The sequence below is a fragment of the Citrus sinensis genome, chromosome 3 (assembly GCF_022201045.2).
Source record: "Citrus sinensis cultivar Valencia sweet orange chromosome 3, DVS_A1.0, whole genome shotgun sequence".
NCBI classification, from domain to species: domain Eukaryota; kingdom Viridiplantae; phylum Streptophyta; class Magnoliopsida; order Sapindales; family Rutaceae; genus Citrus; species Citrus sinensis.
In genome coordinates, this window is record NC_068558.1 from 3,250,018 (window position 1) to 3,267,949 (window position 17,932).

At 33.5% G+C, this 17,932-nt stretch overlaps 2 protein-coding genes across 7 annotated transcripts; both read right to left on the reverse strand.

Moving 5' to 3' along the window:
- Positions 1–1,516: 1,516 nt before the first annotated feature.
- On the reverse strand, positions 1,517–7,834 carry LOC102627072 (uncharacterized). 5 transcript variants are annotated; one of them, XM_006476743.4, is made up of 13 exons: positions 7,300–7,834; positions 6,705–6,840; positions 6,190–6,326; positions 5,857–6,058; positions 5,406–5,644; positions 5,161–5,272; positions 4,725–4,869; positions 4,441–4,583; positions 4,142–4,311; positions 3,657–3,965; positions 3,508–3,560; positions 3,096–3,310; positions 1,517–2,860 (listed from the first exon to the last, which is right to left on the reverse strand). In XM_006476743.4, the coding sequence occupies exons 1-13, from the start codon at positions 7,501–7,503 to the stop codon at positions 1,686–1,688; spliced, it is 3,240 nt and encodes a 1,079-aa protein (XP_006476806.2). In that variant the 5' UTR covers positions 7,504–7,834; the 3' UTR covers positions 1,517–1,685. The 5 variants fall into 5 exon arrangements, with proteins under 5 accessions (XP_006476806.2, XP_024954949.2, XP_052294567.1 ...); XM_025099181.2 differs by having other exon boundaries at positions 6,760–6,840; positions 7,300–7,358; XM_052438607.1 differs by having other exon boundaries at positions 6,186–6,326; positions 6,760–6,840; positions 7,300–7,358.
- Positions 7,835–12,837: 5,003 nt separating this feature from the next.
- Positions 12,838–14,822, reverse strand: LOC102627551 (uncharacterized). Of its 2 annotated transcripts, XM_006476746.3 has the most exons (4): positions 14,735–14,822; positions 14,439–14,620; positions 14,000–14,314; positions 12,838–13,829 (listed from the first exon to the last, which is right to left on the reverse strand). In XM_006476746.3, exons 3-4 carry the CDS (start codon positions 14,310–14,312, stop codon positions 13,108–13,110), a joined length of 1,035 nt encoding a protein of 344 aa, XP_006476809.2. In that variant the 5' UTR covers positions 14,313–14,314; positions 14,439–14,620; positions 14,735–14,822; the 3' UTR covers positions 12,838–13,107. The 2 variants fall into 2 exon arrangements, with proteins under 2 accessions (XP_006476809.2, XP_006476808.2); XM_006476745.4 differs by lacking the exon at positions 14,735–14,822 and having other exon boundaries at positions 14,439–14,717.
- Between the last annotated feature and the right edge of the window lie 3,110 nt (positions 14,823–17,932).

Here is a 17,932-nt window from a genome sequence, read left to right on the forward strand (position 1 = left end):
AATAAATGCTTTTATTAAAAATATTAATTTTAGTATCTATACCCGTTTCATTTATTTTATTATTGATATAAAAATAATTTTTTTATTATAGAATTATGAAAATTGACGAAGATAATTAATCTAATGATTTATATTTTGTAGTATGATTTTTGTAATGCATTAATGTTAGTGTAAGATATATTGTTAAACCTTATTTTTATTTAAATTTTTATTTTAATATGATTAAATCAAGTTCATAATTTAAATTTAAAAACGTATCAGTTATTCGGGGATCGGGGATCCTCTCTTATTATTCAGGGAGGAGACGAGGATCTCTTCAAGCAATTCTAATAGGGACAGGAAAGGGATGAAGATATATGCAGAATATCGAGAATGGGTGTGGGGATGTCGGTTCCCTCCCCTCCCCCATTGCCATCTCTACGAACGCAACAAGCTTTTAGCCAAAATTACGTAAATATCCGTACACATAATTTCGTTCAAAATTATTTCTTTCAAAGTATGTATAACCTGCGGTGCATTTAACACACACTGTTTTTATTGCATTAGGGTATATTTTATTAACTCATAATATAATATTTTATTTAGTTAGTATATATTGTATTATGTAAAATAACATTATTTTATACTAATGTTAAAATTAGACTAATATTATTTACAAATTAGACTAATATTATTTACATTTATTAATAATAGTAATAAATCTAAATATTTAATAAATAAAATGTTTACTTTCATTAAAAAAATCATTTTAATTAATATTTAATAAATTTAAGTTTCCTATAATTTATTAAATAATAAAAGTTAAATGATTATATATAGATTATGACGTATTTTAATACCATACAGTCTAAACATTATCCTATAGGTTTATTTTATATACCTTTTTAATATAGTGCAATATAATAAAAAATTACGGCAAAACAAACCTCACAATTGTGAGATCACGAGTTCAAGCCCTCACAACCCATTGTGGGGACTTTAATTTCTTTTCTGAACTTGAGTGAAAATAGTCTTCTTCCTTTCGAAATGTGAGTGGAGTAAACGTCTCTCGAATATTAAAGAGAACTATACCATATAAAATTTGTAAATTAACCATAATAATTGTTTAATTGTAAACATCAGTGTATTAATCTCATAAAATATGAGTTATAATCTAAACAATAGTCTCCCATAATTAAAAAAAAAAATTACAGCAAAACATGAACTACACAATAATAGTTTTTTGATACAATAAAATACAGTGTAACGAAGCTGCCAAACGCACACTAAGACCACTGATATTTCAACCAAAATAAAATATATATATAAAAAAAAAGACAAAATATAAACAAAGACAACGTCAAACCAGGTTGGATTTACGCCGACACAACAATACGGTTGGGTACATACAATAATTTTGTCAGCTTTCAGTCTTATTAATCGTTTTTAGAAACCTAAATAACAAATACAATCTAAAATTTAGTTTTATTATTTTTTTTATCACCATACGGGACGAGAGCATGACTACTCAAAAAAGTGAGATAATCTCCGGGTTTAATTATCAGATGAAATTTTCCGTTTCCAACAAGTAGGATGTGTTGGATATACAGCAGCTGTCTGTTTGAATCACAATTTGATCAATAGCTCTGCTGAAACTAATCACACTTCTTATTATTACATTGTTCAGGACAATTTTAGTTCCCGCTTCACTTGGCTGCAAAAATTGCTTCTAAGTCTTTGTACAATCCTTTTGATTTTGACTTGAAATCCGAAGATGAACTTGAACTCCTGCTCCTTTTGGCGCTCCAAAAGCCATTCCATTTAGTCTGACTGGTCGAAGGATCATTGATAGTTCCACTTCTTTCTTTGCTAAAGCTGGACTTAGCCATTTCTCTCAGTTGTTTTAGCCATGGTTTGTCTGTTGACCCTGAGCTTCTGCTGCCTGAGCTCCTGATCCTGTCGGCAGAACCCGTATCAACAGCAACTCCTTCCCCACATCGATCCAATGGAAATTTGCTTTCCAGGTTTCTAGTCAGCTTCTGTGGGAAAACGAGCAGGAGAACTCCAAAGGAAGCTACTTTTAGGCCTGACAAAAGAGATTTTGTAGTCGGGTCCAGTTGCTTTACTTGTCTGTACAATGCATACCATTCGTTGATCATCTGGGCAAAATATCCGACTAAGAAAAGCGCAAGCATGGAGATTCCAACTTTAGTCTCTCCCCCGGATGAAAATTCCTTCTCTATGAAAACTAAACAAAGTGTAAATAAACCCACTTGGCAGGAAATGGAAATGATCTCAACCAACTGAATCTTTTTCTTAATGAAAGGCTTCTTAAGAACCATGAAAAAGAGCTGAAATGAGGTGATGCATAATAGAACTACTGTTGGAGTTTTAGAGGACCAGTCATCCGTATAGACACCAGCTAGAATTCCTAGAGAAACTCGTTTCACAGATTCAAGGAGTGTGTAGTATATTCTAAGTATTCCAAACAGCTTTTGTATGAAAGGTGCTTCTGCATCTTCTGTTTCATCATCAGAGGCAATGATACGATCACGTTCCTTGTGGGGATTGCCTCCGGAAATCTGTGAGAGCATGTATTTTGGGGGACCTCTCAGATCTTCAAACAGAGGGCCTAAAATGGTTAGATAACTGGAGTCTGGTTGGTTTTTCCATGTCCATTGGCCTCTTTTACCAGGACCTAGAGTTACTCTGACAATCTCTTGATACCAGTGAAATCTCTGGCCTTCTTGATGAACTTCCTTGTATTGAAGCAGCTTCCCAAGGGTGATTCCAACTGAGAGGAACAAGAGCAAGGACAGCAACAGAAAAGACACCACAGCCAACAGAAGAATGCCAAGTATTAATCCAGATCGCGCTCCACCTTAAACATTAGCAGATAAGTTAACATCTTACACGTGTGCTTGAAGTTATCTACATTTGCTTGAAAGTTCTCTACAAAACTCATAAGATTAAGATACTCATTATAAAGAGTTTATAAATAAATATTACTTGCAGTGACATATAGATAACACTTCAAAAAGTAATGGATATCTGATGCAGAGCTTTTTCATGTCAATGTCGATGATAAAAAGGGAAAAATGAATATTTTAACTTACCTTCAACTAGAGCAGCAGAAGCCTTGCAAATACAAGGCAGTGCAAGAATTATAAGAAAGATCTCAAATCTCGGGAATGTGACTGCTCCATAGCCTCTCTGCTTTTCAGAGTTTTTCTTTCTGAATTTTACAATTAGGACGAGTAAAATATGTAGAAGTATCAAACTACCGCCAATCACAGCTAACCAGAACATGCTTCTGTCGAATTCCCTCCAACTACAAGAGGAAATGAGTGCTGTAATATAGTGTATCAATAGACAAATGAATCTTTAGAACAAAGAAAATAAAAAGAAGGCTAACTCCTTCGTTAAAATGTTCTTCTTAACCAGAACTAAACACCATATACCTTTGGCAATCTGGAATGTCTAAACATGTTCATTAAAATAATTAAATGAAATGTCCCAATAACTTACCCATTCATGTGATTCGAATCCAAATAATCTGCTTCTGGTTTAATATTTTGGCTCTGCATACATGTGATACATTTGATCATTCAATGTATTCATAACATTCCGTTCAAAGCTGAAAAATAAGTGACGTAGCAGGAAAATTTTATTTTTACCTCGAAAAATGACTCGTATTCCATTGGAGTTAGAGGTGAGCCATATACAGCTGCGTCAGTGTTTGAATTCCCTGCAACTGGTTGCTCACTTTGAAAAATAGCTAAATGATTAAATTTGGAAATGTAGGAATGTGGGCCATCTGGGGAACTTGAGCCCACCATGACTGGGTGACTCTGCCCTGTTTCCCATGGTAGATTGAAGTATGGAATACTCCACTGAATACCTCTGGCAAATTCATAATATTCAACTGGCAACGTATCCACCAACCATCTTGACAGTGCAAAAACCTGGATGTGGCATGCAGTTCTCTGCGTAAAAGGAACACACGAGGTGATGGATTTCAGTTTTATAGCTAAAGCTGACTTTAGACAATCTTTGAGGATATAAAATGGCAATGGCATCTTATATCTACTCTGATTCTAAATGTTATGCTTCCACATTCAAGAGTAAGTCAAAAATCATACAAATAAGTCAAAAATCATACAAAAAGGTTCCTTGCAGGATCAGACACCAGAGAGTACGGTGGTTTCAAAAATGCCCCGACAGATAGAAGGCTTGATGTTGCCACAGTGAGCAGCCCAGCAGCAACAGATGTTGCCACGAAAGCAGCGGTTACGAATGTAGAAATTGTAGAAGAGATTGTAGGTACAGAATCTGCAGATATGTGTCATAACTTTCATAAGAAAAATACTAAAGAAAACCATGGGGAACTGACAGTCATCCAAAAATTGGATGTAGCATATTAATTGAGCTAATAATAAACAAGAAGAGAGGAATCGTTACAGTGCTTCACTTGTAGAACATTAGAAGGTAGATTCTTGTTTCCAGCAACATCCCCAGTTACATTTTCGGGAACATTGACAGAAACAGTATCAGCATTAGCTTGTATCTCTAAAATGTAAATGCTCCGTCTTATTTCTTGAAAGCTGGATAGCATTAATAAAAGAATTAAAATTAAAATAGACTTGAGTTCTAATCTTTGAAAAAACGATCCAAAGCTGCTTTGCTCATTTTCATGGTATTCCATGGTAGGTGTTTACAGAAGTTGCTAATAATAAATAACTTGCCTCTGCAAATGCCCTCCTGAGATCGATATCAAAGAGGAGTTAAAGCCAAATACAGGCTTCAAGAACTTGATTAATATTGGGATACTATCCTGCCTAGTCCTTGTACTAGATGTTGTACTCAATCTCACAGCAGGTCTCTGAGAATCTGAGAGTCACATCTATGCTTATGTCAGGAGGAAAACCCGCATTCACAAAGTATTCCCAGAAAAGAAATAAAGTCTAGAAATTTTTATGCTCAATTAATTGCAGAGACTCTAGAAGTTTCTTACCAATCTTTCAAACTTTTAAGTCAATAGGAACTGAAAAAATAATGGAGAATCTAATTTAATTCAATCTAAAAGTTTCTTACCAATCTTTCAAACTTTTAAGTCAATAGGAGCTGAAAAAATAATGGAGAATCTAATTTAATTCCATACGAAAAGAATGCACAATATACCATAAAGGAAAGTAACTGGATCAATTGGTGAGACAGGAGTCCCATATCTGCTTATAATGGAGTTTGATTTGAGACTTACAGTGATAATAGCAATGCTAGATATATTTGCAACCTGAAAAGAAATTGCAAATGATATGAACACCCAATGTGAAATTGGTTTGCGAATATTTGAGCAAAATAATATAATAATTTGAAGATTATCGATAGCAAGGTCCCAATTTATGTAAGGTATATATTCAAATTACCATAAACCCAAATCTGTGATTTCCACGGTTTTTTCCATTGATTGGAACAAGTGTTCCCTGACTTGAATTCAAAGAATTTAGAATTTCCGCAGATGAATTGAGAACAGCTTCTGAGAAGTACAAGTACACCTTCAACTTCTCATCATCATTAGTTGCCTGCACAGTCCTGGTTTTATTATTTAGTTGAAGCAACTTTTCAGGAACATGAGACCTTAGGTCGACAAATAAACTTCTTCTATCTGTAGAAAACAAATAGCAACAAAATGAACTGAGTAAGTTACGTAACAAAAAAGAAAAAAAAATCTAAAAAAAGGAAGATAACATTTACCAGTTAAGAGAGCTAAAAATATGAAAATGAATACTCATGTCGTCATAGCGACAAGGTAACTCTATAAGAATGTCGAAATCCAAATTTCAACATGAAGATTGAAGGACAAGATAACAAACTCACCAAAATGTACATAGAAACTGGAATTTTCTGCCCTTGAAAATATGTTCCCTGCGGTGTCAGTACAAAAGCTTTTATCCATTACCAATATCACTCTCCCATACTGAACATTAGATGATAAGCTCACAAGAAGAGAATATTCGAGGCTTCGTTGTACAGTGATAAGAGAAGATGGTATAACTTGGCCCGCACCATAGACCAGCAGCTGAAAAGAAAGATGAGAGTATTTAATGATTTGGCCCGTTGATTTATAAAAGATGAATCGATCGTGTATCAGCAACTTTGCAAAATGAAATTAGTTAAAACATTGATATATTTTGTTGGCCACCTACTCACGTTGCAGGCATTCACAGAAGAACATCCAAAACCTCCTCTGCTGCAACAGGGTTCGGTAAAAGAAATATTTACAGAGACATTTTTGGCATTTGTAAAAGATGATGATGCAGTTATATATGCTGTAGGAGGGACTGTATCTGCAAAAGTGATATGGAATTGAACATTAGCATCCAGAAATCCAAGTCAGTATAACTAGCAACATTCCAAAACCTGAATGTCAGAGCATCTAATGCCACAAGAATTGGCAATTAACACTTTCAACAGTAAATGGATCATAATCAGATCTACAGCAAAGTAAGACTGGGATCTGATGGAAATCAAAGACAAGACTCTAATTTTCTTATCTTCAGTTAGACGACATTCAGTGACAAGCATAATATATAATCACATTTTTACACTATTCCAACTGATATCAAAGGAATTCTACCAACAAGTCTCTTGTGCATACTTAGTAGTTAGTACTGAAGTAACGATAACAAGAACTCAAAAAAAGATCAAAAGTAAGTCTTCTTAACCAACAATCCAGTTATGGCTAGAACAGCCAACTCCTTGAGATCCATAGCTGCAGACCTCAAATGTGTGATTCCCATCATGCAAGCCTGTGTATGAAACTTCCCAAGTTCCACAATCTGAAGCAATGCCATCATCCAGCTGCATGCATGGTATAAAAAAAATCCATCAAATTTAGTAAATTAAAAATTTCAAAACAAAAATACCATCTTAAATTGTTACAAGTTCTAAGAAAAATCATGTATGGGCAGCAGTTGGCTAGCTAGAACGACGAACCATCCAGTCTTCTTTATTCCTTTTTTCCAAGTAAAAAACCTTCAATTTGTATTTCAACAAATTCTCAACAATCAGGAAATACAGATGATGTTATTAATAAATTATTTTTGGGCATTTAATAGGACAGTTTAATCGACAAGACTAAAATAAAACTTCAGCCTTCAGGTGCAAAAATCTCAAAGCAAATTCATTGCAACAATGAACAACTACCAACCCATTTCAACTTATAGACAACAGAACATGAAAAAAAGCAATTGTAAAGTCTCACGTTGCAAAGCAGACCCAAAAAAAAAATTATTATAACCAATAAACAATTCAACAAACCTTGCAACTGATTCTACAGTCAGTGCAATTGTAATTTCCAGCGACCAACACTTGAAACAAAAATGTGGCTGAGTTCAGTCGTGAAAATAACTTAGGAGCCTTCAAGAACTTCACAGAGACCACAGAATCACCATGAACTTTGAAGAACAGAAGTGAAAGAACCCAACATTGCAAAACATACCATGTAAAATTTTTCAAATTCATTTTGGAGAGGGAGAGCTTCAAACAGAAGTCTCAATTATGCAGAGGCCAAAAGAAACATTAGTGGGGTTTGTGCAGTAAAGTTGCAGAACAGAGAAAGCAATGCAGTGCAGTGCATGGAAATAAAAAAGGAAAGAGGGAGAGAGAAATTAGAGGAAATATATAAAGGCCAAAGAGTGGTTTTAGAAGATGAGGCGATGAGTTTAGCGGCTGATGAAGATTATCAGTTAATGATAGTGCACATGAGGCTGACAGTTCAGAACAAGTGTGTACTGTAATGTGCTTTCTGACGATAAGTTAGAGAGAGAGAGAGAGAGAGAGAGAGAAGAATTGTAAATCAAAATAGAGACAAAAGAAGCATCTCTCTGCTGTTGTTTTGCTATTAAATAAAGTTAAAAGAGCAGCTATGCAAGTACAGCTAAGTAAAATTTTCTCTTATTCCATTATTTTATAACTTAAGAAAGCCTGGTACACAATGGAAATGAAATTCAATAGAAAATTTTCAATTTAAGTTCTTAAATAAAAAAAGTTCTTTGTGCATGAAATGTAAAGATTTTTACCTCGTCAACTTTTTGAGGCATGCAGGAATTGAGGCAGCTTTTTGGTCACATTTATATGGTCAACCTCTAAAATGCAAATCGTGTCTTTTAGACCAATATCATGGCCAATAGAGGAATCGATATCATGAATATGTTTTTTTTTTTAAAAGAAAAAATAAACAACTGAAATATTTTTTAAAAAAAAATTGCAAATGCACATGCATTGACTGCTTCGAAGGACTGATGACATGTTCTTCATTCAGAGTTGTTAATGGAGTTTTTATAAAAATGATTAGCGGAACAGTACAGAAAGAAGAGATTCCCCATTTATCCACCTAATGTAACCTCTCTGTTCACAACATTATATATATAATGCCTGATTGTATTTTTATTAGTGTAATTTGATGCATAGCACGTTTTTATATTCGTAAGTTTTCAACACTTTCTGCACTTAAACTGTGACTTCAATATTGCATAATTTGAGAGGTGGGGCAAAGCAATATGACGCCGTCATTTTCAGTAGTGAATGTAAAGCCAGAAATTTAAGTAAACGAACAAGAAAATCCAGTTGTTAATTTTTTTTTTTCTTGAATATCAAGGCCCCACATTTTGGGGGCAAAAAAAAAAAATAACGGAGACAAAATCTTTATCACAATCTGTTTACTTTTTGCAGCAGTGGCAGTCGCTGAGAGAAAGATAACAGCTCTTTGAAGGCTGAAGCTCAACCTCATGAACATTATCCCTTACCTCACTTCACCATGGTACTCTAACGTGTCCCCTTCTCTTCGCGTCTTTTAGTGTACGTCAATATTTTGGAAATAGCGGGGAATAGAAATGAAGAATAAGCCATGACTTGAGAGTTTGAGCAAAGAGAAAATAGACGTCTGTTGCAGCAGCCGTCGACAAGCGAGCTGGACTCAACTCAATCGCAATCTATCTAATACATTATGAGATGATGGATGGCAAGCCACTTCTTTCAAAAACATGCAGACGCCTTGTCATCCACCCTTATGATATTCTTCTATGTACTCTATCTATGGTTGAAAAGTAAAAGAGGGGCGCTATTTGCCACACCTCTAATTCACTTAACAATTACCTTCTCTTACCGCAACCCAAACCAAAAAGGGTGAAGGTATTTGACCCCATTAAAATATTTTTTCACCTACATTTGAATAAATAATTTTTTTATTACTAAAATATTCATTCTTGAAATTACTATACTTTTTTTAAAGAGACTATTACTCATGATATTTATGATCATACATTTATTAAGACCAGTTTACATCAAATTTTATATGGCACTATTACTCAATTTAACTAATACTAATTTACATTAAATTTTATATGGCACTATTACTCATTATATTTATGATCATACCGCTCATATTCCTCTCAAATATTCGAGGGACGTCAACTCCACTCCTAGGAGAAAGACTGTCTTTACTCAAGATTTAAAAAATGAAATTTAAATTAAACTCGTACAATGCATCTGTGGAGGCTCGAACCACTTTCCTCACAAGTGTGAGGGAATGACTCTAGCCACTGGGCCAAACCCTAGTGGTATGAAATTACTATATTAGACAAAGTATTCATTTAAAAATATAATTAGAATGATAATTATTTTTAGGGTGGGGCTATTTGCACTCTAAAAAAATACTCAGAACACTAATTTACTTTGAACACTCATTCATTATATTTAAAACATTTAACTTGTACTATGTACACTCTTAAAATTCCAAACATACCCTTAAAGCTTCCTCTTTGTTTCTTTTCCATACATTCATAGCACCAAAACTTCTTATATGCTTTCAATATTAGTTTATCTACGATTTCATAAAAGCTCTACCCGTTATACAATAATTCTTGTTCGTACTGCAAATTATTTATATTATTATTCTAAGATCTTGAACAACAAATAAGCCATTTTTTTCTTTTCAGATTCAAAAGAATAAGCAATTTATGCCAGGCCTTTAGCAAACAATAACCAATAATCGGGTTTAATAATTGATTTAATATAATTATGCCACTCTAATAAGTAATTAAGTGGCAGAATTTTATTGAGTTTGAGAGAAAATTTGATTAGTATGATTTCTACCACATCATAAAAGTGGAGAACTTGCGTTTCATGATTTCCTTGATAAGAGTGCGAATGATTTGATTAAGTTTTAAAGATTAACACTAGTTAAAAATTAACAAATGCGTTTGTTGTGAATAAAAAATAGGATTTAAAATATTATAGTTACATTACATATTGCACGGGTGCACATGTGCATTATATGTTTGTCTTAATTAATTTTGTATTTATTTATACTAAATGGTCCTTATTAGTAAATGACATTATGGGTATATTCGTAATATAAAATTTATATAAAATTATGAGTATACCAATTATTTTTTAGAGTGCATATAGTCCCACCCTTATTTTTATCATCTTCTTTTTTCCTTGAGAGAGAGAGAAGTATGTAGAGCACAGTTATAGGGCTCATTGGGTCGTTTCTTTCTCTATTGTTTGAGTTTTTTCTTTATTTTGTTTATCTTTGTTTGATTGTTTCTCCATTTACAATTATTCTTCCGTTCTTAGTGCAAATTAGGGTGTCCCTTGGATTGAAAGAACTTAAGATGAAATTTATATTCAAATTGCCTTCTAATTATCTAAAACTTAAAAGAGTTGCTGATTGGGCTTCTTTCATATTAGCCCAAAACTTCTCCTCGTTCAAGTTTTTAGTAATAATAATACTACTCGAGATGAATAAGTTGTTTTAGTGTTTATATTTGTTGTTCAATCAAATTCAAATATAATTTCTTGTTCAAGCGTTTTCTTTCTGACGGTAGATAAAATTTTGGGACTTAAGGTAGTGGCAACATGGAAAAGATTAGAAAGAAAGAGTTAAAAATTAGTTTTTATAAAAAAAAATTATTTATTTATTTATTTTTTGAACATAGGGGTATATTAGATATGAAGGTGGGTTCATACAGTAAACGGGTTTAGTGAATATTTTTATGGGCTCGCCCAAAAATAAATGGATGAATGCATATTAATTTTGAAATTCGTATTTGATTCCGATATTGACCCATTCTTCTTCTTCTTTTCTTCCAATTAAACTCTCTCTCTCTACGGCTACAATGGTGGGATAAAGTTGTTGCATTTTCTGGTTCAAAAGTTGACAAAGACCCCAATTTTCTTCTTCTTCAATGGAGATTTTCATAAACCAATACTAATTCCTCAATCGTTCACCACCATTTCTTTTTAATGTATCTCTGTGGCTCATATCAATTTTGTCTCTTTTGAACTATTTCAAAAGAAAAGAAAAGATTATGATGGAGCACCATTGTACTATTGTAATGAATAAAATTTGTATGCAGTACAATTATTACAACAAAAATTGTTAATTCATACTTTCCTGACAACAACTCTTTTTAGCAAACCGGATGTTGGTTGATCAAAAAGTTAATATTTTTTAATTCTTTATTAAAGCAATAAGATTTAAAAAAATGAATAAATACGGACAATAAAAATTTGAAAGTATGTTTGAAGTGAATAGATGGGGAAAATTTTGAAATTAAGGTTGGGGTACGAACCATATGTATAATGTAAGAGTAATGATATTTGATCTTTTCATTGTATTTTACTCGATTCTATTTCTTAGTCAACCCATTAAAAATTCTAAATTAATCCTTACTTTTTAACATACTCCAACTTATCCTTAATTTATCTTCTTTTTTTTTTCATGCACTTATTCGTACAAAACTTATAAAATATATTTAAAAAAGAAAAAAAAAGATCTCATATTTTATGTACGTAGAAACAGGGTTGATTTAGGAAATCAAAGGGGTGCTAGTAGCTCAACCAAAAGCAAAAAAGCCCAGAACATCTACGTCAAGCGTCAATGGCCCATTTTCAGGACTCTATGCAACGTGCTGTCGATTGGAACGTTACAGAATGAATGATGCCATGATGGTCCCAGAAATTTGTCGGCCAGGTTCAGGAATTACAACTGTGAAATTGCGTTGTTTATGTTTATGTTGTGTTTGAATGCGAAATGCTTTTGGAGGATTTGTCAGCAATAGAACACTGAATCTCTGTTTTGGCTCCAGACATGAGTCCCATAAAACAGGTTTGTAGGTCGGTGGTTGAGCACGTTCTTGATAATTGTGTATTTGTGTTATGATGGCTACGCTGTGACGTGAGAGGTCTCACATTGGGTTATAAAACAACCAAGATTTATGCTTTGTGCTTCCAGATGTTCATGTGTGCTGTGACAAAAGCAGCTTTCGTGTGAATCATGTAGCGTAACTCTTTTTCTTCAGGTAACAGCTTAGTACATCAACTGCAATAGCAAAACCAGTATGACCACAAAGATGACCGAAATGAACAAGGTCACTTCGTTGATCATACGATCAAAACCGCATTCAGAAGCATAACCTTATATAAATTATATGTATATTATCCATACATAACTGGATATTTGACATCCCTACAGTAGTAGTGAGTGATATACATATTGCCCAGTATTATATTGCTCAGTGCTCATATAGCACATTTGATGTACGAGGTTCACTCTCCATTTAGAAAATGCATGTTGAAACGATTATGTAGGCACTTTTCTTAGTATTGATACTAAAGCAAACTGGAAGCTGCATCAAAAGAAAAAAAAAAAGAAGAGCAAACTGGAAGCACTACTTGCAAAGCATCTGATGAATTATTTAAAAGTCGGCTATTTTGTCTAGCATGCATAAAGTTGTCGTAAACATTTTTCAATTTTGGCGGAGAATATTTCCTTTTCCCCATAAAAACATAAGCATCACAATTTAATCTCTTAAATTAAAAAACTAACATGGTAGGCGTAATCGGCCCTTGTTTTAAGGATGGCTGTCTGACCTCCACTTTAGAACACAGTTTGGTATATAATTGTCTAACATATCGAGAACTATAATATTTTTCGCTTAATAATTGATCAGATGCTATGACTAAGACATACCAAACCAAATAGGAACGAAAGATTCCCAAAATCAACTGAACTGGATCCTTCCAACCTTATATAATGGAAAACATGAGGCTGAATGAAGCTCATCTTGTTAGGCAATCACTTTCTGGCATCCATATGCGGAGAAGTTTATCATAAAACGAGCAAGTAGCCACTACACTATTCTTTCGTTTGCCTTCCAGGGACAATCTCCCTCTCTGCCAATCTGCTCCATATGCGAGAGAGCCGTGCTTAGCATAAGTTTCAAGCACTTCAGCTTTCTCCCCTCCAACCTTGACAACTGCAAATCCATTGTGCATACATGCCGCCAAGACCAAGCCTGGTATAAAAGGGTGGTGCTTGATTCTCCAGACTCCTCCCCCTAAACAAACTGAAGTTTCATTTACCGGTTTTGAGATTGACCTTACATCCCATACCCTCAGGTATTCGTCGTAGCTACCAGTAAGTAACGTATTAGAATCACCGGGGATATTTGCAATGCAACAAACACCCATCTTATGGATCTTGGAGTTCTGAAATGCCAACTTGAATGGACTCTCCCGTATATCCCAGCCACTGAACTTACAATCATCTGAGCCAGTGTACACCATATGTGGTTGGTGGACGTCGAATGAAGTTGCCCAAAGCTCGAACTCATGAGCTTTCCATTGTTGTAAAACTTCAAGTTGTGACTCAACAACGGAAACAATCGAGACAGAACCATCGGAAAGCCCCACTGTGATGGATGTGGCTGATGGGTTCCACTCCAAACAAAGACACAAGGAAGAGCTGATTTTTTCCCCAGTGATGTCTCTCAAAAGTCCCTCTGCAACATCGACAAATAAGAAAAAAACCACAAGGCATAGCTAACTTTGTAGATTTACAAATTAAATTCTTACCTGTTAACTAACATTTTCATCACAAGTACTTAGACAAAAACCCAAATGAGAATTACACTAACAGACAAAACAAGATGAAACCTTTTAACTTGTATACCATTAGAATCCGTCTCCAAGCCGTAAACTTTCACGCAACCATCAGCATCGGCTTGAGCAAGAAACGGGCCTGCATTACCGCCAACGGGGCTCCATTTAATATCGAAAATTCCCGCTGTATCCATTCTATATAACAACTCAAGATTTTTTTCTTCAGCGTTGACATTGAATAGCGAGATGCTTCCGTTTCTACTCGGCTTATCACCTTCTTGTAAGGTATATGTTGAAGCTGCAAGCACGTGGTGATACGAATCCTGCGGACAAAACTCCACGGCGTCTGCATTACCGTCTAGCTCGCAATGTGCCACATCCATGCCTACGTTATTGTTGAAAAGAAAACTATAAATTTACAAGTGACATTCGGTTTGGCATTTCGTCGAACAGCTAGTGTGCGTCGTGACGAAGAGAAAATGCTTGAAGCTGGGAAAGAGGGAGCTTACCGTTATGTCAGCAGCGAGTTGGTGGTAAGTGCTAATTACGAACTGAACCAGTTCCCAAGGAAATTATTTTGGACTTTGAACGTGAATCAAATGACTAGATGAGCGAATACGAATCGTTAGCTGAGAATTGATGCGTACGCGCCACCACACTTTATCCAGGCCAGATCGCAGGGTGGGTTTGGCTGCGCGAGTCGTGTTATAATTATTATTTTTTTCCCTGATCTGTTAAATTATTTTGTCAAACGAAATTTATCATCTAAATTTATAAAATAAGTAATATAATTTATGATACTCACACTGAGATAATATCAGCACGTGAAAGCATATAGTCGATATCCCCAAAATAATAATGTCAAGCAAAATAGAGCCACGACAGAAACGCATGAGTCAGGTGTCGTTTTGCTGTATCTTATAGTTTGGGCAAAGCTTATGTTACATTGGCTGTAACAAACAGCCAATACACATGGGTGGTTAGATTTTGATATTTCTTAATCTAATGGATTAATTATAAGAGATATTATATGTCATAAATATATTATGACTCTAATAAATTATGACTCTAATAAATTACTTGAAAGATGTTACAATGTATAAATTATTAGAACCTCTAATAATTTTACAAAATATATAAAGTAATAAGTTACCACATTCTAACTATATACAAAAAGGATTTTCTTATGAAAGATTTTAATCATTTGATCCGATCAATAATTCAGACATGTGAGAAAATAATCAATTAAATTGAATTTCACTATATTTATAATATAAATTAGGAAACCCAAATTTATTTATAAATGAAATAGAAAAAGCAAATGATACCACATTCTAGCTATATACAAAGAGGATTTTCTTATGAATGATTTTAATCCTCTAATCCGATCAATGATTCAGACATGCGGGAAAATAATCAATTAAATTGAATTTCGCTATATTTATTAAATAAGTTAGGAAACCCAAATTTATTTATAAATGATATAGAAAAAGCAATCGAAATGTTAGAAATTAATAGTTTTAATAAAGAAAAAATAAAACAAATTAAAAGTTAAGAGATCAAATGAGTAAAAAACTTAATAAAATTTAATAAAAGACTTCAACATTGAAGATTATGATATATTAAAGTAAGAAATCATCAATATAATGAATAAAAACTCAATAAATATAAGATTAAACAAGTTAGAGATTCAATTAGATAGAACTTGGTACTGAATTTGCTATAAATATAAATGAAAAACTTAAAAAATTAAAGTACAATTATAGTGCAGCTTGGTTGTAGTTTGGGGTTTAAAATAAAACTTTAAAATTTATTGACATTTTCATAATTATTAACTTTTCGAAGGATTCAAAAAATTATAGCTGTAACGTACAGCTGATGTACCATAAGCTTTGCCTTGAAGTCTATATTTCACTTTAAAAAGATAAAGCCCAGTGGCCCACACGTGCATTTCCTGTCTCCGCTTTTGTTTTGCTGAAGGCCGAATGTCATGGCTCGAACGCCGAAGTAGGGATATTGTATTCAACCATCATATTATTATTTTTTCAATATCTACGGGGACTCTCCAAAATATAGGTAGATTTCTCTTATTTACATTCAAAAAATGTTTGGCATTGACTCTACGATAAGGGGTGATTAAGTTACATTATTATTCGTAATTTATGTTTATTTTAATAGTTGCATCCAATAACTCAATACTTAGTCACAATCAAACAACACCTTTAGCTAATAGGCACAACTTTTAAGTGGATATAAGTTATATAACTATAAACCTCATATAAAACATAAAAGTTATATAGCTATAAACCTCATATAAAACATGCATGAATGCACTATTTTTCTTTTTTACTTTTTTGAAATTCGTGAATGGATAATTTTAAATTCTAAAAGTTGATAAGTTCAAACTTGCTCCTTCTCACCCAATTCACGTGGTTAGCCACACACCCAAGATATACACATGTCCAATGAACATCAAAATTGCAACAATTCTAATTGGGCTATACGTAGTAACTCAAAGATTTAGAGTGCGTTTAATATTGATGTTAGACAGTTGTAATTTAAGAATTATAATATTTAAATATTTGATAAACACTAACTGTTGTGGTTTAAAAATTACGTTGATATAATTTTTTACTTGTATAATAGAAAATTTATTATATTTTTAATAATTTTATCACAATTATTATTTAAAATTTATAGTCACTACATATTATTAACTTTTGTTTTATAGTTACAACTGTTTTTCATAGCTATTATAATTTAAAAGATATAACATCTCAATTTTAAACAGAACCTTAATATGTAAACTTACAACCATTTAGCTTTTCTCTCTTTACGACATGGAATTTTTTGGATGGGATCTGCTTAATGTGTGTGTATGAACAACAGGTATAAAAGCTTACACTTTTTGTGGATAGTTCATGCCACAAACAAAATAAATTGGAGACACTACTTGAACATATGCAGATTCGTGGAGTCAGTTTATCTACTAGCTACCCAACATATGACCTATGGGTTGTCGTGAACTTCTTTAATGAAGAGGAGATTAGTTTTTTTTTTTTGGAATAGAAAATAATTCTTTCATTGCTTAACAATTAATAAGATACCGAATTTTTGGAGGAATATGATCTTGCCAAACAATACCATTTTTCTCCAAAGCCAATTTGGCCAAAGCGTAGGCTATGGTATTAGTTGATATAATAACATGCTAGGCTTTGAAGTTTTGAAAACCCTATTTACTGGTTTAAACTTCAGTTATTACCCAAAATATTTTAGATCTGCTACCCATCTTGTTGTTTATTAGGTCTACAACATCCTATGAGTCTGATTCAATGATCAAATGAGTCTCACTGCTTTTTTAGCCACTTGCATCCCCAGTCCACTGTTGTAGCTTCAGAAATAGCCACATTGCCATAGCACTTACAAGTTTTAGTTGCAGCTGCAATTAGATTGCCAGAGAGTCTCTAATCGCAACTCTTAAACTTATCAACTACTTATCTTAAAAAAACAACAGCATTCACATTTGCTTTTAACCAACCATCGGGAGGAGGGCATCACTACTGCTGTCTAGGATTTTCCTTTCTTGTAACATAAGCTATCTTGGGTTGTTTAATTCTCTCGAGATACTCAAAAAGCTTTCACTAAATTAACTGAATCCTGTCTTTTGCCTTCAAAAAGTAGCTTGTTCATTGTTATCTAGATTACCCAACATAAAGTTACCATTATCTCCTCATTTAAATTGCCTTGTTGTAGAGACAAAGAGTGAAGCATGTCAGTAAGATCAGGTCTTCGCCTAACTTGAAGATCTGCTGCCAACTGAGATTTTTTTTCTAAACTTTCCTAGTAATCTTACATTTTCATAAGGCATGAGAAATACTTTCCATACTATCTCGATAGCTTTGGCATGTTGGTTCTTGGAGCACCTTTTTCTTCCATAGCTTCTCAGCAATTGGTAAGAGATCTTGTGCTGCTTTCCACAAGAAGATTTTGACCTTTGCTGGTA

Coding starts and splice junctions, on each gene's coding strand:
- LOC102627072 (XM_006476743.4), bottom strand. CDS start 7,503: ATGAATTTGAAAAATTTTACATGGTATGTTTTGCAATGTTGGGTTCTT. Junction 6,059..6,189: donor CTTCTGTGAATGCCTGCAAC/GTGAGTAGGTGG, acceptor CTTTCTTTTCAG/CTGCTGGTCTATGGTGCGGG. Junction 2,861..3,095: donor TTCTGCTGCTCTAGTTGAAG/GTAAGTTAAAAT, acceptor CTAATGTTTAAG/GTGGAGCGCGATCTGGATTA.
- LOC102627551 (XM_006476746.3), bottom strand. CDS start 14,312: ATGGATGTGGCACATTGCGAGCTAGACGGTAATGCAGACGCCGTGGAG. Junction 13,830..13,999: donor CTTGGAGACGGATTCTAATG/GTATACAAGTTA, acceptor TCGATGTTGCAG/AGGGACTTTTGAGAGACATC.